The following is a 20,583-nucleotide window of genomic DNA, read 5'->3' as shown; positions in this document are numbered from 1 at the left end:
TCCTAGCTAATATTTTTAAAAGAAAATTTGGGGGCCCTTTTAGAGTTGAAATTCAGTCTCCAACTAATATTTAAGAGACAAATTATGTATTTTACAAATCTTCATAACAGAGTTAATTTAACAGCATTTTGTCTTTCATGCTATAGGTGTGCTTCTACGGCCGTCATCTTTTCATGGGTTATCTCAACATGCAAGAGAAGACGGATGAGGCCCTCGATGAAGATGGATGGTTACATTCAGGAGACCTGGGATACATTGATGACGATGGATTCCTCTTTATCACAGGCAGGATTAAAGGTAAGCACCAATATTGTATCAAACGGACATCTCATCTCGTTCATTTTTTTGTTTGTTTAAAAGAATAGCTTCAAAAGGAGGTTCGAAACTGAGTCACGTCTTTGAGATGGTGACGTTTGAAGGTCGGTCCTCGGACGTAAATGATCATATCTGATTGATACACGTCTGTAAAAACCCAATACACACACCAAGGACATACTGACCTTTTTTTAAGGGGGGCAGGGGAGGGGGTCTTGGATATAAGATTTTTACCTTCCAAGAAACTCTTTGTCACAAGCCTATTTAACATGTTTTCCTGATGGTATGCCAAAAGCTTGTGAATATTTTAACAGGCCAAGAAGATATAGCTTAAAATAAAGGACAAACTGACTTTTTTGCCTAGGACATCAGATTTTGATCTTCCAAAGATTATCATTTTTTTGTCACAAGCCTATTTGAGGAACGGCTTCAAATAAAGGACACACTTTTGGGGGGGTTTTTGACATCAGATTTTGAATTTACCAAAGAACTTTATGTTACAAGCCTGTTCAATATGTTTTCCTGATGGAATGCCAAAAACTTGTACATGTTTTAACAGACCAAGAAGGTATAGCTTCAAGTAAAAAAGGACATACTGACTTTTTTGCCTAGGATATCAGAGTTTGATCTTCCAAAGATTATCATTTTTTGTCACAAGCCTATTTAAAGAACAGCTTCAAATAAAGAACACACTTTTTTGTTGGTCTTTGACATCAGATTTGTTTACCATTCAAGAAACTTTTTGGTCGCAAGCTTAATTAACATGTCCTGATGGTATGCCAAAAGCTTGTAAGGTTCTAACAGACCAGAACGCAAAACAAATCAAATTCCACATCCTGTTTACCATATGTGTGTGTTGGTATTTGACTTGTGACAGGCCTTGGTGTTGGATTCACGTGCCCAAGATTCACAAACTTATTTGTAGATTGTCATATTTCCAAGGACAAATATCGTGTTTACTCTCAGATTGATAAGGATTTAAATTTGATTTCTTTTTTCTAGAAATATCTTGAACACATGTTGCAAAAGATTGCTACTTAACATTTAAAGATTTCCTCTTAAAATGGTTGAGTCCTATACAAATGTCTATTTTAGAGTATTGGTAAAACATGCCAGCAAATTTTTTATAAAATTTAAAAATTAGAGGTGAGTATTTGAAGACAATATTTACATATTTTTTTTCTTCTCATGATTGGCAGTAGAAGTTTGCCTTGGCGTAAATATCCTACACAAATTGAAATATTTAACACTGAACCAAACAATATATGCCTTACCCTTAACCAAGGGTAACCTAAAATCCATTTGTAACCTTAGACCATACCGTTTATCTTTGGCAAAAAATAAAAACCTGGAGCCTTTTTTTTTGCTAGAGCAAATGAGGCCCTGTGTAAATAAAGGCAGATACATTAATGTACATATAGCATTATCAGACCACGACTATATTTGACTTTGAAGTGATATGACATATTAAAGACATTTCGCTTCTTGTGTGAGAAGTCTTTGAAGGGAGATCGTTGATTTTTAAAAGTCCATGATCAGGTAGAGAGAGAGAGAAGACAAAGCCACTTCACCTTTGATAGCTAGATTAGCGTTCCAGGCGGTGCTATCACTGTTTCAATACTTAGATAGGGACTTCATCTTTGTCCCTGGCTTCTACTGATAGGCGAATGATAGGCCTATCATCATACTGAACAACACTTTATATAGCATTTAGTCTCTGCCAGACGAGAATATTCTGGTTTAAGAACATTCCGGGGTCATCAAATTTAGGTTATTGGAACAGTCTGAGGAGAAAAGAATGTAGATTAGCTGAGTAGTCAGAATCTGGTTTTGAAGTGAGGAGATTGCAGTTCAACATGAAGTTGGTGCTCTGCTCTTTATTTACATAGTCCCTTGGATTCAAATTCAAGCAGAACGTGTTTAGGAAAGGGATCAACATTAATGGGGGGGGGGGGCAGTGAATGATATCACCAGGAATGGGGAATGATATACATGTAGCTTTGGAAAGAGCTTGGTAAAAGAAAAGAAATTAAAGCAAAAGCAAAATAATTAAACAATGGAACATAGAGTTATAAGGATTTGTCACTTTTATGATAGAGTATCAAGAAAGGGCTCCCTGGGGCAGGGGTCGGGAGGGGGGGGGGGGGGGTATTGGTATGGGGAAAATTCATCATGATTCCAAGAATAGTAGTAGGAATTCTATTTGAATTGCAGTCCAAATAACTCTTGTATCATACTTTTCATAACAAGAGCAGAAAATAAAGACCATGCAATAATCGTGTACCGACTACCAATTTCTGAAGATGTGTATTCAGCAGACATTATGAAATTATTGTGTTATCATTGTAGTCGACTATGCTTTTTTGCCTTAAATCTCAGTGCTCAAACATTATAAAGTGATTGCATGTTTACCGATTAGCTTAGGATTCTAATCCTGTTTATAGGACAAACTGAGCCCCATGCCCTTCTCAATGGCAAACCTGTCAGATTATCAATATAGTCCTTGTGAAAAAAGATACTGAAATTGTTGTTAATGCTGTCACTGTCATTGCTCTTTGCCCTGTTTATACAGGATTTCAAATACTGTCTCTGTCCGGACTTATTCAGATGCGCTTTTATGTAGTAACACATCAGATTATACAGTTAATGCTAATAGAATAGCGTACCTGTCCCCAAAGGTGGATTTTCCGTGTACCCTCACTGTCTCCCTTCTGTAGAAATGGTCCCAGACTTTAGCATTAGTGTATGGATCATGTGACACGATGCATCGCTGATTACTTTGCCCACTTTCCAGACATTCCGTTTACCATTCTGAAAGGGGTTGCTTTCCGGCTATATTCCGGGTAAACAATTATGTTACTTTCCTGGGTGTGTTTCATAAAGCTGTGAGTAAATTTACGCATGACTCTACAAATGGCTTGAATAAGAAGAGCTAAATAGGATTCTCAAATCCCTTTAATTGCATAAGCTGAAGTTGAAATAATCAGATGTAGATTAACCTTAACAAACGTTTTAATGCAAATTGTATTTTGGCTACAATTTAATTGAGATTACGGGAAATACAGTCACACTTTGTTAAGATGTCACGAAAAGCTTTGGGCATCCCATTTGACTCTACATAGTTTAAATAGTTTGTAAAGTCATTCGTAACTTTACGCACAGCTTTATAAAACACCCCCCAGGTCTATTCCGGGTATACAGTACAATTGCTTTCCTGTATCAAAGAAACAGGCTGATTGAGATAATTTTAATTGTTGCTTCCTCCCACAGAATTAATCATCACGGCAGGAGGAGAGAACATCCCTCCCATCCCAATCGAGGACATCATCAAGAAAGAATGCCCCCTCATCAGTAATTGTATGCTGATCGGAGACAAAAGGAAGTTCCTCTCGATGCTTGTAACCCTCAAGGTAAGAATCAGTTTGATAAAAAAGGGTCCCTTCCCCCTTTTCATTTTCCCCCTCCCCACTCTGCCCCTCTTCATATTACCCTTCCCGAAGTGCCACCTCTGCCTCGTACCTCCCATCCCAATTAAAGACGATGTTTAGAAAATGTGCCCCCTGATCGGTAATTTGACGCTGATCGAAGATAAGAGAAAGTTCATCTCCATGCTTGTAATGCTGAAGGTAAGAGTTAGTTCGATAGAAGGTCCCCTCTGCCCCTCCCCAAGCCCCACCCAGACCCCATACCTTCCATCCCAATTGAAGACATTATCATAAAAGAAAGCTCCTCTCAATGTTTGTAATACTGCAGGTAAGAATAAGTTTGATAAAAGGTTTCCTTTCCTCTCCCCATCCCCACTCTGCCCCATCCCTCTCCCCTCCCCCTCTCCCCTCTCCCCTCCCCCTCTCCCCTCCCCCTCTCCCCTCCCCCTCTCCCCTCCCCCTCTCCCCTCCCCCTCTCCCCTCCCAGTCTAGTAGAAGCACCCCCTCATCAGTAATTCAATGCTGAGACATAAGAAAGGTCTTTGTATTGCCTGTAATACCCGATATTAGAATTACAAGGGACCAGTTTGACATATAGGTCCCTTATGAACAACCTGTATAGCTCTTCAAGAAGGAATCCAAGGATTTCTATCGCCCATATTGGCAATTCCTTATTCTGAATGACTGAGAGATTCCTAATAACCTGGGCCCTGTCTTACAAAGACTTACGATGCAAGTCCTCTAATCAATCGCAAGTTTGCAGTCTCCTTTTTCTTATTTACATAGTTGCGATTGATATCAATCGCAAAGAAGTTGTGATTAATATCAACTCTTTGTAAGACAGGGCCCAGGTGATTTGTAGTGCCCCATGGCTATTCCATTTCGTGATTGAACACATCAAGATCAGTTTGACCCGTAACCTTTGACCCAATCACCTATTAAACAGGTTGTGGTAGACGAGAAGACGGGCGAGGCTACCGACTCATTGAACAGGGAAGCCCTTCAGATCCTTAGTGCCCTCGGCAGCCAAGCCAAGACCGTCGCCGAGGCCAAAAAGGACGACTACGTCAAGAAAGAGATCAATAGAGCCGTCGCCGAGCACAACAAGACCGCGACCTCCAGGGCGCAGTGTGTACAGAAGTGGTACATCCTGGATACGGACTTCACCGTAGCTGGAGGAGAACTTGGTAAGATATTTTTTCTCTTTCACCTTCCGAGTTGGAATTTTTTACTTCAAGTCTTGTTTATTATGACCAGGGGAGTGTTTCACAAAGACAAAGATCAACTTTAAGTTGGACTTAACTATGACAGGCTGTTCATGCCACTAGTTGCTCTCAATTATGATCTTTAGATAATATTTTTTCCTTCAATATTCAAAAAAGGTAAATTCTGTAGATTTGCGACCACGATTTGTACGTCCCTTGAGAAACCAATGACAGGAATGGTCAGAGGAACTAGTGGCATGAAAGGCCTGCCATATTTAAGTTCAACTTAAAGTTGATCTTAGTCTTTGTGAAACACTCCCCAGGATAACCCTTTTCCCTGGAATGATTCTGAGCAGTTTTAGCTTAAATGGTTGTATGACTGGGAGCCCACTGTCTGCACTCCTAATATTTCATTTGAAATCGAGAAAGATTTTCTTTTATATTTCTCAAATGCTTTTGATATTATTTCCCTCTATTTCAAAGAGTAAGTGTGCAACAAAATTTCGTCAAAATTCTAGCAAGAATGATGTCATTTTCACAAGAAAAGGCAGACATGCCGTTTTGACATTAAAAAAAAAGAAGAAGGTTCCCATTTTCGCACACCCATTCGATTTACACACATTTCAGGATTCTTGATGTGGCTTGTGAATACACCTAATGATATTGGACTACTTTTAAAACTTGTGCTCATCTTCGTGTGAATGTGTAGCTTTATAATAGAGAGGGGAATTTTGTGTTTGTTGTGTTGCATGTTTTGTTTCATTAGAATCACACATTATGGGCATGTGCAGACAAGGGCCCTGCACAGACAGAAAAGGCTTTTTAAAAGAGACAGAAAGTAAAAGGGGGCTATGATTGTATTTGACCAATTTATATGTAATGATTTTATTTGTAATCTTGTGTCTGGAGACATAATTAAATCATGGGATTAATTTGTAACCCTTCCTGTTTTCTTACCACCCAGGTCCCACACTAAAACTGAAGAGACCAGTAGTCAACAAGATGTACAAAGCCGAGATCGACGGCCTCTACGAAGACGCAGCGACTCCGAAAGATTAAACCTACGCTCTCATAATAACTTGTTTCTATGGCAGCCACCTGTAAATATTTCCTTGTAAATACATAAACTATACAATGTTTAAGTGCATTATTCCAGATAGCTTATATATTTTGAAACGTATTGATAGCACACTAATGTAGATAAGTTGATTGGTAACCTTTGAATAAGTGTGCATAAACTGAAAGTAACTAGATTTCTTCCATATATTGTTGTTATTCTGTTTTAATTTTTTTCTCAAGTCAAAGTATTTCCTGATGTTTGAATGTGCTTGTACATTGGAATGAAATGTAATACTGAGTTGAAGATGCATTTCTGCTGATCTTAACGGCCTAAAATCATTAGCCAAATCAAGTATTGTGTTGTACACTGTAAAGAGCAGCACACTTAATTGTACAGGTATATCTGCAAATGAGTGCATGGATGTGCACAGATAAATATATGTCCTATATAATGCAACAACTTCATGTATGTATTATTATATAATCACACTTGATAAGAATTTTGTTTTGATATCAATTCCTATTGTAAAAAACTCTGTATCACTCATTAAACCTCTGCCAAATTTGTACAAATATATGTTCAATTATTTATTCAAATCATTTTCATTTCTTGCAGTCTGCTTTTGGTTACCATGAGTCTGCTGGCTTGTTTGAATTCTGATTTTAAAATAAATTCAGATTGTGCATTGGAGATGTTATTAAATGGAAGAAAAAAACTTGTATTCAACACCAAATGTTGGGTAGAAATTTCTTGCCACCTGTATGTTTGTTTGTGGTATAATAAAAAAGGGTATTGTGATTTGCAATAATGATTGGTGCTTGCAAGACTTTGTCTAAAAAAAAATTTATTAAAATTCCATGGGATTAAAAAAAAATGAGCAAATTATTATAATGGATCAGCAGAACATTAAATGCTTGATTTGTTGTATATGACTATGGTTATTTTTTGTTTGCAAATTTGATATTTCATAAACTTTGTACAGAATTCTGGCTTTTTAAGTTGTGCTTTGAGTTATACATACAAGTTTTGTTTCACTGTGTATATACACATACATGTACTCTAGGATAATTTGAACCACTTAAAATTTATTTCTTGTGTATATCAAAGTGGCTTTTAAGTTGCTAAGTGATGACCTACTTTTAGCAGCTTTGCCAAAATTAAATCAAAGATTTTCATGTTAAATGCTACCATATTGCTGTTTGTAATATTTGGAATCGAATTCAACCTCTGGGGCCAGTTTCACGAAAGCATCATAAGACAAAGTTCTTGGACTTCCCATAGAAAGTTTCAATGGGATGATCATCACCTTCCATTTATGACAGTTTAGAAAAACTGGCCACTGTAGGCGGTGTCACACAGAGGCCGAAAATCCGGATTTTAGTTATCCTCTTAATTGCTGTCTGTCATCAATTATCCCATTAAAAATCCTCTAACGAAGCAAGAAAATTCTCCCTTGAAAGGATTTTTCAAGGGATTTTTCTGTGTGACACCGCCTTGTGCAAGTACTTTCTGTGTTATTTACAATAGAATCTACAATGTACATGTAGCATGTTAGCATTCCTGAATTACGAAGAGTAGTTTATAGATTTACAGGTGTATAACGTGACCAATATACATATAATAGCTGCAGAGTAATTCTTCATATCTTGTTGTACAGAGTGTTCATGCGCTTTGAGTTTATTACATGATGAATATTCTAAGCAATATGTATTGTGCATCTATTTAAGAAGACACCACGTTTTTGAAATGTTTATGATTATAAAGTCATGAATGAGGTTCTGTACATAGATTTGCCTCTATATTTGAAACGCCGTTTGAGTATATTGTGTTCCAATTTATATGATGAATTCATTTTTTTCTGTGTTGAATATATAAATGACTTGGCAAATCACTTCACATGATATTTGGAATTTTGTAATAATATTTTGGTTTTAATAGAGCCCCTAATGCATTTAAATCTATGGTGTCTCTAAGTGCTTGACAGATATATTAATTAGAGATTGCTGTTTCATCGCTGACAAGGATTTTTTTGTTTTCCTTCTTTTCTATACTTGCCAGATAATTTAGCTTCATTCTATTAAAGTTAAGTGACTTGCTTGTCTAATTTACCTGTGTGTAAGCAAAGCTACATGTAATATTGCTCACATAGAGGAATATACAGTAGGCTTAGGGTTGCACCATGTGAGAGGGGGGAAGGACTGTCGGTAATTTTTTCTTTCTTGAGTGTGTGTGTAGTCCTGAGAAGGACTGTTGGTAATCTTTCTTAAGCTTATATCCCACCGTATATCTACATCACCATGCGAGCCGATAAATTTAAGCAACACATAGAGGAATGTTCTAGGTTAATGAGGGCAAGATCCTTACACATGCCCTGTACATTGCCATCTAAGCTCACTTCAAAAATTCTTTATAAAAACATATACCTACCCGTACCTACATGTACTCCCGGTCAGATTTCATAATTTTGATATAATGCGAAATACTTTCATCTCAAAACACAATTTTTTCAAATCATTTTCTATTTCGCATTTTCTTCAAAAAAAGATATTATAACCCAACATCTGATCGAAATTTTTCATTTGATATTGCAGGAAAATGACCGAAGAATTTGTTGATTATTATAATTTTTTTTGAAATCCATTGATTTTATTGCTATTTTGTTTGTGATCCTAAATTTGGCAGCACATCTTCAGATTTTGCAACAATATTCTTTTTATTCTTTATTGGAAGAAAAAAGTACATCTACTTTCATGATATCATACATTTATATTGAACTCGATTAGATATGCTGCATTTATATAAATCTGTAATTAATTTATTCATCGTGCATTGACAAAAGTGATACAATGGCTTGACGGTGAATGCATGTGTTGTCATTTTATTGTTATTTTTGTTTTTTATTGCATCCACTATCATAAGACCCAAGGGTTGCCCCCCCCTTAAAATTACAGAAAATGTGATAATTACAGTTTACATGTACTGTATCATGCATGTACGAGTCTGTCTGTAATATAATGCTCTGTACACGTTCATGTGCAGTTTGTAGGCCGAGCTTAATATATATTACTCGAGTATTGGTTTTATTATTTGCATGGTGCCATAACAAACTAATGTCTACCTTGAATAATTATGTACAAGATATTGGAAAATGTACATGTTTGTAATTAAGATTAGTAATATATATACACACAACAAAAAAAATCAGCGAAATGTCTTTGTGTGTGAGCCTTGTCTGTGCCTATTATGTAAAAAATGAATGTTGTGATTTTGGAGTTGTTCAATTTTTCTTTTGTTTGTGTTTGTTCTGTTTTGGCATTTCTCAATGAGGATCCTCTTGTGTGGATTGTATATGTGTAATGGACCCTTATTACACATACACATTTATATATGGGATAAATGTAACTGAATAATTATTTGGTATTACTAGAATATTTTTTGCGGAAGTTTTATTCAGAACCATATGTTCTTGAAAAAAAATGTTTGAATTGTATATTCCAAATTCTCCCAAATGTATTGCTTTATCACAATCCACGTACATGAAATAATATTTTTTAATTGTACTGTAGGGCCTATGGGCCATGTTACAAAATGACAAATTTAATGAAATTGATTTCATCTTACTACCTTTGTACATGTCATAATGTTTGAACGGCAAATACCATGTAGAGCACAGTAATGGCGACATATTTTTGATCTATTCCCTATATCTATGGTAAATAATAAATGTAAATAGATAAGGGCCAAATAAAGTGAAATAACCCACATTTTTTTTTTTTAACTTTTAGTAATGAATGTAAGTTAGATTGGACATTTATGCCTTTTCATGGTAAATGGTAATTTGAATTACTTATATGGACATACCCAAGGTTTAGTATATACATTGCAAGTAACCAAGGGCTAAAGTTGGACACTAATATCTCTTATATTGAATAACTTATGACGAGCAGCCCGGTAAAAATGATTTAAAGTTGTATGTGACTCTTCAAAGACACCGTAGTGTAAACTAATAATATCAGGGATAAAATTGTGGTGGGGTTCTACTATAGTTATTAATGCTGTTTGTTGCAATAAGTACATTTTCTTGTTACTGATGTGTTTGATTATTATGTGAATAAAAAAAATGATCGTAACAGAATAAGAGATCTACTTTGAAGTCATTAACTTGTGTTGTTTTAATGCCTAGTTCTAGTTATGGTGTAAACCATAACTTTTTTTATACATAAACCACAAAAGCCAAACATCTTGTAACGGAACACATTAAGAAATTACAAGAAATATTGTTTCTCCAAGCAATTTTATAATAGTCTTTAATGATGTTTCAACTTTAAAACGTGTAAATATCTCATGTATTAGCATAGCAGGTTTACACAAGAGTACCAAAGTACACATATTTTGGCATTTTTAATAAAAATTATATGAACCTCTCTAATTAGTAAATCCATATTCCACCTCTCATTCAAAGGAAAATATATAAGCAAACAATATCTACATGCACGTACTGAAGACTTGATAATAGTTTCTTTTTGGTTCATCACAGAAAATCTGTCATTTTCACATACATGTAGAAAAGACAAATATACAACAAAATATCATTGAACAAAACATTTTTTAAAGTCATGCTCTTAAACTCTGACTCAAGCAATATCATTTGGACATGCAAGAAAACCAAAATTGCACACACAGTTTGTCCTTTATTATGTACATCAAAGATATGTGCAGTATATACAGGTTTGTGCATATCGTACATTTACATGCAAAGAGAATTAAATGCTCCAAGGACAACTGCTCCGTAATCATAATTTCTATAATTAATACCCTGAACCAAAAACTACATGTTACCCAACTCTAAACTTGACTGACCTAAACCAAATGCTACTCCAACGCTAACCCTACAAAATGTATATCTTTGACAAGATAAAGCATGGAGCAATTATTCCTCACCAAATCAAATGTCTGGTCACAGTTTGAAAGACCTCATGCATTTAGGTAAAAAGAGAATATGACAATGACGTACATGTCTTATGTTCCTACTAATCTGACAAAAATGTACAGCTAAAGTACATGTGTATCAACTAATGGTCCCTTTCAAGTGATTTGCTATACTTGAGGTGAAATGTTTACCCATTTCTTCTTAAATTGATAAATCACTTTATAATGTACTTACTATCAGATATACTTTCTGGTACCACTACATAAATGACCAAAATACAACCAAAGGCTTGTTCAAACGTGCCACGGTAAACTGCTAAAGAAAAAAAAACGACCACATTTTTTGAAACATGTACATGAATGGCAACTGTGTGCAAAAAAGGTCTTACACATATTAACTTGGCTCTTTGTTACATGTTGCAAAAACGTGAAGCATATTAAGTATCATTTAACAAAAAAACGCAGTTTACCATGCCATATCTGAATGAGTCTGAATAATCCAATTACTTGTAAAGTCAGTAGACGAGAATGTCTTGACCTGATAGCTGCAAATACTTGTCCAATACGGAATAGCCATAAAGAATCATTGAAATAATAACAAATTCTCAAAAGAAAAGCACACATTCTGATCTTAAATGCACAAAATAATATGTATCATGTACATATATACTGATAATTTCCAATCAATCAATCAGTAGAGCGTCTGCCTCACAACCGGGAGGTCGTGGGTTCGAACCCCGGCCGCGTCATACCAAAAGACGTTAAAAGATGGGAGTTGTTGCTACCTTGTTTGGCGTTCAACAATAAGGGATAGAGCAACGTCGATCTGGCGCTGCTCAGTGGCTGCCGGGCTTCACGATCAATTGGGCAAAAAGAATTTCCGTTTCGGTTTAATAAAATTTGGAGTGGACTATTAGATTATTATTATTATTATTATTATTATTATTATAATAACTGAACATACTTTATTTTCAATCTTAACAGCACAGAAAGAGAGCACAATTTTACTTTCACCCAACTTATGACAAAAAGAAAATATTTAAAAAATATTGTGCAAATGAAAATACTGAGCACTGAAATGATACAACTCTGAGTGATATCAACTGCTAAGTTTTTGTGCGCACTTATCTTCTCACAATATGACATATGTTTGCTTTATTTATACAAATACATTTCTTATTAGAACTTTTCTACACATTTGCAAACATGTACATGCATAATTTTGCATATAGCAGCAGCAAAGATCTAGCCTTAATTTTTCTGAACACAAATATGAAAAGTATATATATTTTCATTGCACATCTCTTCAATTATGACCTTGCATTTACCACACCAACTTTTTGTTTTGTTTTTTACAATTTTCTAAATTGAAAATAAAAACAACAAAAAAATATCAGGGAAAATACCATTTATACATTGCATCTGTCTGTAAAGTTTTTTCAATAATACATGTGATCTTTCACAAGTGTTGAAATGGTCCCTAACCATATCTATCTTACAACTTATTTCAAATCGTTAGACCAACAATTCTATTTTCTAACCTAGAACTATTCCATTGTCACAAAGAAAATACCAATATCCAAAATATGACGAGAAAGCATATTTTTGGGTTGTAATACACTAAATACATGTAATTGACCAAGCAAAGGGATGTCACTCAATCCTCCAATAATAAAGGGTTATTATGTTTTCACATTCATAGCAGCATTTGATTCTCTTCAGATATTACATAAACAATATCATTTTAAATCCAAGACATTTGTTCCTATCCATATCAAATATATTTGGAGTACTGTTCGTGTAGTGACTAAAAATGTAGCTTCTTTATACAACTTAAACATATTTTCTCCAATAGTTTCGTATTTGTTGTCCTCATCTGTTTTTGGTTATAAAAATGCACATGTACACATACATAAACATACACATAAATCGATGATAAAAATAATTCAAATAGATGGTCAATTGTTTCAGATATAAAAACATGTATTTTTGGGGGATATACAGGTACAGTATCAACTCAATCTGAAACCTAGAAATAACATGCAATGGCATGCAATGTTACATGCCAGAAAAGCCTTATATACGGTAGGCCCTTCAAACTTCACACATTTGTCTATGTCTTGGAAACATGCAAGAAAATTGATAGATGCAGTAGGTTTCACACACTGTTGTTCACAGAGCACAAAGTGTTTTCTCTTCAGTTGCAGTCACTCCAGATAACAAACAATAAAGGTCTCCCTTGTACATTTCTTGTAGTGTCCGATAATGCAGGAAGGAGTTTATAAATTGCATTTTTATTATCCAGAAATAAACAAATTCTCTCTTGCACATTGCCTGTTACAATAAAACTGGACCCAGACAATCTTGAGACACCAAGTCCACTGTTAAAATCATAAAATAAATTAACAGGCAGTGGTGATACCTCTAATAGTAAGTCCCTTGGCCTGTCTTCATCAGCTCAAGTTTGCCAAATAACCTGCTTTTTAAACTATCCCGATCGCAAATTAGCCAGTTAATTTGCGTCTTCATCAGCCCACATTTGCAATTACCAGGATATTTAGTTAAGAAAATATCTGGAGAAATTTTGGTCTTGTTTCCAAAACATCCCGCTATTTGGGAAATAACGGGCTAATTTGCGCCCGTCCGACCTAGTTTGTGATGAGCGTATCGGTCTGGTGAAGTCTCATTTTCGAGCTTCGGGATAATATCCAGAGTCTAAAAAAAACGTAGGGTTATTTGGCAAACTCGAGCTCATGAAGACAGGCCTACTGTTCTTGCATAATGCTTACATAAATAATGCATCCATTACAAGCATGTAATGACACAATGGCAAGCCTTTGGAGGTCAGCTGCCTGCAACCAATCGATTAAGTAGGTGTCTGTATGTCTTCATGCAATGGTTGACTAAAGCAGATGGTACATACTGTAGCTTGAGGGCCTATTAGATACCTTTGGGAATCATCCACATATGACAATTCTGTGAATAAGCAACCAGTTCGTCTCTGAAGAAGGGCTGGCTGAAGCTGAAGCTGTTAGTGCTTAGAAGAGATGTCAAGATGCCTTTGAGAGTCGCCCAGGTGCCAGTATGGTTCATCTGCTGCCCTGGTATCTATGATCAACAACTGACCATAACGGATGGTGTCCAAAGACATCACTTGAAATGCCTTTCAAAACATCAGTGCTTCTATCTTATTAGTCAGCCATCCAGATGTTACTGATCAACGAAAGCCTTGTCACCAGTGGTTGGTCCAAAGACATAACTTGACATGCCTTCAGAATACACCTTAACCTCACCGTCTGATAGATCAGCTGCAAGTATTTCTGGAAGCATTCATGGTTCAACTGTCAAAAGGGTGGAACTGAAGATGTCTCCGGAATACACCTACATCCCACCGTCCGATAAATCAGCTGCAACAGTGGTTCTGCAAAGCATTCATGGTTCAACTGTCAAAGGGCAAAACTGAAGATGTCTCTGGAATACACCTTAACCTCACCGTCTGATAAATCAGCTGCAACAGAGTATCTGGAGAGGGCTAACTGGACAACTGTCAAAAGGCAGAAGTGAAGCTGTCTCCGGAACACACCTACATCTCACCGTCTGATAGGTTAGCAGCATCGGTGTTCCTGGAGAGGGCCAACTGTTCAACTGTGGAAAGGCAGAACTGAAGATGTCTCTGGAAACCACCTACATCTCACCGTCCGATAGGTTAGCAGCATCGGTGTTCCTGGAGAGCATGTAGTTGTCCATGTCGATGGAGCGGCAGTTGTGGATTGCATAGCGCAGTCTCTCTGCCATGACGGCCTGGCTGGAGTATGGTGGGATGCGCAGCTGGAAGAAACAGGTCTGGGCAGTAGGGAGTCCATCGACAGACTGGATACAGAAATAGAGAGGGAGAGAAGAGAGAGAGAGAGAGAGAGAGAGAGAGAGGGGGGGGGGAGAGGGGGGGGGGGGGAGAGAGAGAGAGAGAGAGGGGGGGGGGGAGGGGAAAGTGAGAGAGAGAAATCAAGAAGAGTACAGGGAAAAGACAGAGGGACAGAGAAGAAGAAAAGGGAAGAGGAAAATTGGAGAGAGAGAGGAGGAAAGGAAGGTTGGAAGGAGAGATAGAAATAACAAAAAAAGAGAAGAGAATATAGAAACATATCAGATATTCTTAATTTATTATAAATACATATATAAGTGGCTTAAAAAACGCAGACTTACAGTACATGTTAAGTTACAGAGCTTTATGCTTTGCGAACAAAAGGTTGACCATCCCTATTCCCATCCCCCTTTATAACATTGTAGGATGAATGCAGACTTTCAAGCCTATTAGCTGAGAAGTCATCAAAATACATAAATTAATTTCAACAACCAAACGCTTTGAAACTTTGGTGAACATCAGGTTTATTCCGCCGCAAATATCGGGGAGCAAGCATATCCGAATGCTCAAGTCTTTCTTCATGCAGAGCATAGGTCATTACTGTTTGTTCCTCACAACAATACAAATGTGATATGTATGGCCCTACGAGTTACCGTGTGTCTGTGATATGTTGTAATATTGAAGCCAAAAAAAAAAATAGCACTTCAAAATGGTCATGAAGTGCCTCAAAAAAGTAAAATATCTTTGAGTGACCAGTTCTACCACATTCATTTTCCCCAATAGACTGTAGTGTTATAAATTTTGTATTCCAATCATAAATATCTTGATAATCATATAGGCGATAAGCTTGTAAAAGCCATGGGGTTCCTGACTGACCTATAGGTTTATAATTATGATTGCAGCATAAGCAAAATCCAGGATTTTGTTTAGAATCTGAGACAAAGATACCCAATCCCTTTAAACAAAAATTAGTTGATGGCTGAAAATGGCTGAAAATGGCTGAAAATAAGAATTGCAGACAGAAACAGTTTGACGAATGGTTCCTTCAGGACTTACCCTATCCACCTTCATGATCTGAAAGCGCTGTGAGATGTCCGCGATGTTGGCCGGGAGGCGTGAACGTCCAGACACGAAGCGCATGAAGAGAACGCGCTCCTCATTGGTGAACTGTTCAAGAGTCTGCCATAGCCACTGCACCAGGGGGTGGTGCTCGTCAATCTCACGGTACCTGGTAATATAATATTTAAAAGAAATTATGAATGAATGATAATGTATAAATGGGTCATGTACGAATATGAATATTAATCTCATTAAAAATGTAAATGGTTAAAATGCGAGGGTCTCTAGAAAGGAATTTCATTTTGGTCCATATCGGCTACTTGATAGATGCAGGGTAAAAGATAGAAAGGAAAACATACAGAAGCAGCTGAAAATGGGTAAGGGAAGGAGAGAAAAAAAAACACCCATCTTTTTCTGATAAAATGATATCAAGGAGAAATGATGGTGGTGGTGATGATGACGATGAGACAGTGAGAAATTAATTAATTAATGACTACATGAAGTTGATAAAAACTTGTAGTTGTTTCAATCATCATATACATGGTATGTCTTGTCTTTCACAGGGGAGGGGGGGGGGGGGGGGGGAGGTGAAACAGTTTGTTGGGATACATACAAATTCAATATTACATGCCAACTACAAGAGAAATGTAATCATCGAAAACCACTTTTCTATATTTTTTATCAAAACGTATTGAATGCATACCTGACAACTCGCTTGAGGATATCCACCGAGATAACAGGCATCCCACAAACCATCTGCTCCAGCTGGCGATATGTCAGGAGCGAGAGGAGTGGTATTGGTATGATCCATGACATGCCTTCTCTCACAGCGGCCACCTGTAGACACATGAAAAACACTCTTCTATAAAGCCAAAGAAAACATATCTAACCCTTTCCATGCTCTAGGCAATTCAAACTATACCTGTTCAAATGTTGTATTCTTTCGTTCATGAATAAAAGCCTGTCTTCAAATTTGAAGCGAATTCTTGAACTCTGAAGCTACCTCTACATACCATAAAAAACTACAGTGTATTTGTATCAAGATAAACACAAATTTTTTTTTTTTAAAAGCAACAAAAAACAAAACAATAATTTAAACCTTGTCTCACAAAAGTTTGACAACTTGGTGACACAGCAAAGGAATGATAGAGAGGAGGGGAAAAAAGAAGTAATTTGTCTGTATAAGAAATTTATTTTGAGGTGTTTGCTTTTGATTCCCAGACTTGTGTAAATCACTGCCCTTTCTACGGTCACAATCGCACATACTGTATAATCGAACATGCTTAACTTTCACTAAATAATTTTCTATTAAATCTTTTAAGAAATCATTTGAATAAAACCTCTTTATTAAGATGTCTATTAAGATCAGCAATGTTGAAAATAAAAATGATGTTAATGAACACATGTGAATTGCTAAAAAATCTATTACATCAAATATTGAACAGTTTATCAGCAGAAGAAGTATGATTCTTAACCAGACTACCAGGGAAGTGTTTCACAAAGACTAAGATCGACTTTAAGTTGGACTTAGCTATGGCATGCTATTCATGCCACTGTTTGCTCCCGCCATTATGATCTTCAAATAATATTTTTTCCTTCAATAATGAATTCTCAAAAAATGTAAATTCTGTAGATTTGTGACCATGATTTGTAAGTCCCTTGAGAGACCAATGCCAGTATTAAATAGTGAGAGCAAATAGTGGCATGAATGGCCTGCCATAATTAAGTCCAACTTAAAGTCGATCTTAGTCTCTGTGAAACACCCCCCTGGACAGAGAGAGAGTTAGAATTGCAAGGTGGTCAACGTACCTGTCTGTCTAGCTCATGTAGTCTATATGCCAGGGCTCTCTCTACGTACTCCTTCCTGTTACTGAACGTGAGCGGGATGCTCCAACCTCCTGGCACGATGGGAACAAAGCGTCCATCTGCACTCTGACCTTCAAACCTCTCCAGGGGTATCACCTACATGTATATACAAAGGTTAAAGGTCAGGCATATGTCAAGGTCAAGGTGAACTGTATCATTTGATGATGTGATGGATAGTCTTACACATAGTTTGCATGTTTATATTTCTTGTCAAGACAATGAAGTTAGGATTTCCCTTTTTACAATTTTACAAAATATTGTTTCTTTAAAATCTGAGGAAATAGAATTAAGGAAATGAATGGTGGTGGTGGTTATTTTACCTGACTGCTAAGAAAGCATAAATGCTTGTAAGTAAGCAACCAGACGGCTTTAGGTCCTCTCCGAGGGACCTGGTAATGAGGATTAATACCTAACCAAAGGGCACTGGCGCATCGCCTTGGTTTCGAACACGGGTCACCAGATTACGAGACAACTGCTCTACCGACTGAGCTATCGCCTGGTTATAAACTCTGGATTTCTTGTTCTTCCTAAAAGCTCAATACTAAGTTTGGGGAAGAACCTCTGCTCAAACAGGGCTCTATCATGTGTGGATAAGCAATTGAATCCAACAACCTCGGTAAAGTGCTTAGAAGCCTAGTATTAATCGCTATACAAATGTGCCTATTATTATTATTTATATACACTCAAGACACCACACTTTCCTCCGGCATCTACTGTACATTGGTCATTAACTACTAACACTGCCTGCAGCAAAACAATCAAACAAGAAGAAAGCTATGAAGATGAGAGGTGAATATATACTGACCTCATGGAAGTTATCTTCGTTGACTCCACTCTTGTCAATGTCACTGATGTTTCGAAGATTCTGCACATTCAGGAAATCAACCTGTCACCAAAAATAAGAGGAAGAGATACATGATGATAACACAAGTAAAACTTGATTTTACAAAATTATGACAATGTCATTTACATGGAGACACATGTAGGGAGGGAAATGATACTGTAGGTCTTGGCGACCTTACATTGTACATTAATCCACATAACATGAGTGGGACTGCAGTACTGTGTCCTTTACTAAGGTATTAATCTACATTTGCCACTCCATACCCATGAGATATGGGGACCTGGTGGGATGACGAAAGCCTTTGTGTTAGTAGTAATTGCCATATGCCCTCACAGTGACCATATGGTAGGAATACTCCCCAGGGAGTGGAGATGGTGCACATTGTGCTTGAATGAATTTGATGATGGGGGTAATACTATCTGTAAAGCAAGGAAGTGGAGATGGTGCACATTATGCATGTATGAATCCGATGACCTGTGCCCCTTCTTACAAAGAGTTGATCTCAATCGCAACTAATAGGCGGTCGATATCAATCGCAACTATATACATAAGAGATATGAGACTGCAAACTTGCAATTAATTGGAGGACATGCGATTGATTTGAATCAATCGCAACTCTTTGTAAGACGGGGCCCTGGGTAAAAATAACTGAAAGCGCTTCGAGACGGTATTTTGTATTAAGTGCTATATAAATCCAGATTATTATCAATACTACCATCACCATTTTCCCAAAATTTACAAATCACTACCGGTATATTTACCTCTTCCAAGTCTTGTGTCGTGAGGGGTATTCCCACCAGCTGTTTCCAGACCAAGGGAGCGAGATGGAGGTCGAGGGGCTTCTTGGTCCGAATGGCCACTCCAAACAAGATGCCCAGGAACTTGAAGAGAGATAGCTGCTCCTCCGAGCCGGCCGAGGGGTTAAGCAGGAACCTTGGAAAAAGAAAAATGAAGATAGTTAGAAAATAGAAAATAGAAAATAGAAAATATCTAAAAAAGGAAAGTAGCTTAAAAATCCTTGAATTGGCAACACTTTAAGAACTTCAAAATCATTGTTTTTTCAATTCTAGGGTTGGTCTCGTAGATTGATAGAACCCCTCTCGATTGGTCCTTGACAAGAATATCAAGGATATGACTTTGGCGACTCTGTGTGATACAGTGATTGGAGAAAAAAAACATGAAGTAACACATTAAAAAGAAAACCAACATACCTGTCCCTGTTACTGCCATTCTCCGAGACAGCGTTCGGCGTTGGGATGAGAAGACCGACGGTCCCAGACTCCAGCTCCTGGCACATTTCTGTAATGGTATCGTCAAACACCCCTCCGGCATCATCTGCACCTTCCCCTACCAGTTTGACCTTCCATGCTCTAGCAGGGAGCCTCAGGTCGGCTGGCTTCAGACGGACAACCTGCTTGGCTATCTGGACAAAGATGGGCTTGCACTTCCGTCCCCTACAACGATGAAAGAAAGGGCACAAATACAGTCATTCTCTCTCTACGGTTATAAAACACATGCTTCAGTGACAATTGCTCTGTGGATGATTTCCTATACTGAGTTTTCAATTTAAACCCTGAAGCAAAAACTATACCAAACCCTAACCCTTACCTGAACATAAAACCTAATCGCAACAATAGGCCTAAGCCTGGCGCGATGGCTTAGTGGTAAAGCAGAGTCTCATAGTGGGCAGGTCCCGGGTTCGAAACCAAGTCAATCCGTTATTGTCATTTGGTCCCCTATTTGTTTAATTACAAGCATACACATGCTTTCTTAGCAGTCAGATATTAAACAAAGCAATCTGGAAACCCCTGAAACCCTATATCTTTGATGAAATAAAAGCCAGAGAAAGTGTCACCAAGGCAAAGGTTGGGCCACATTATAGATAGTATTGGCATGGCGTTCTACATTTATGCCTTTTATTGTGTGTCTATTCTTTGTTCTGCTCCTTTTTCCTCCTGTTTTGATTAAACAATACTGGTATTATACACTAGAACTACTAAATCATTGCTAATTTGCTAGTA

At 37.1% G+C, this 20,583-nt stretch overlaps 2 protein-coding genes across 8 annotated transcripts in view; one reads left to right on the top strand and one right to left on the bottom strand.

Moving 5' to 3' along the window:
* Positions 1 to 8,858, top strand: part of LOC581877 (long-chain-fatty-acid--CoA ligase ACSBG2) — a 44,127-nt gene extending 35,269 nt beyond the window's left edge. For all 5 annotated transcript variants that reach the window (XM_030977230.1, XM_030977227.1, XM_030977229.1 and 2 more), the window contains 4 exons: positions 147 to 297; positions 3,586 to 3,725; positions 4,687 to 4,927; positions 5,910 to 8,858. In XM_030977230.1, the coding sequence (XP_030833090.1) occupies positions 147 to 297; positions 3,586 to 3,725; positions 4,687 to 4,927; positions 5,910 to 6,004 (627 nt within the window). In that variant the 3' untranslated portion in view covers positions 6,005 to 8,858. The remainder of the gene's footprint in view (positions 1 to 146; positions 298 to 3,585; positions 3,726 to 4,686; positions 4,928 to 5,909) is intronic.
* A 4,060-nt stretch (positions 8,859 to 12,918) lies between these two features.
* The window catches only part of LOC592238 (probable E3 ubiquitin-protein ligase HERC1), an 87,817-nt gene continuing 80,152 nt past the window's right edge, over positions 12,919 to 20,583 (bottom strand). For all 3 annotated transcript variants that reach the window (XM_030976865.1, XM_030976867.1, XM_030976866.1), the window contains exons 71-77: positions 19,774 to 20,016; positions 19,324 to 19,495; positions 18,524 to 18,604; positions 17,662 to 17,814; positions 16,556 to 16,689; positions 15,850 to 16,021; positions 12,919 to 14,804 (exon numbers count right to left, since the gene is read on the bottom strand). In XM_030976865.1, coding sequence (XP_030832725.1) covers positions 14,619 to 14,804; positions 15,850 to 16,021; positions 16,556 to 16,689; positions 17,662 to 17,814; positions 18,524 to 18,604; positions 19,324 to 19,495; positions 19,774 to 20,016 — 1,141 coding nt within the window. In that variant the 3' untranslated portion in view covers positions 12,919 to 14,618. The remainder of the gene's footprint in view (positions 14,805 to 15,849; positions 16,022 to 16,555; positions 16,690 to 17,661; positions 17,815 to 18,523; positions 18,605 to 19,323; positions 19,496 to 19,773; positions 20,017 to 20,583) is intronic.

This window comes from Strongylocentrotus purpuratus, unplaced genomic scaffold (genome assembly GCF_000002235.5).
Source record: "Strongylocentrotus purpuratus isolate Spur 01 unplaced genomic scaffold, Spur_5.0 spur5_scaffold_9, whole genome shotgun sequence".
Classification (NCBI taxonomy): Eukaryota; Metazoa; Echinodermata; class Echinoidea; order Camarodonta; family Strongylocentrotidae; genus Strongylocentrotus; species Strongylocentrotus purpuratus.
Note: the sequence above shows the minus strand (reverse complement) of the source record. Positions and strands in the feature narration are given on the sequence as shown.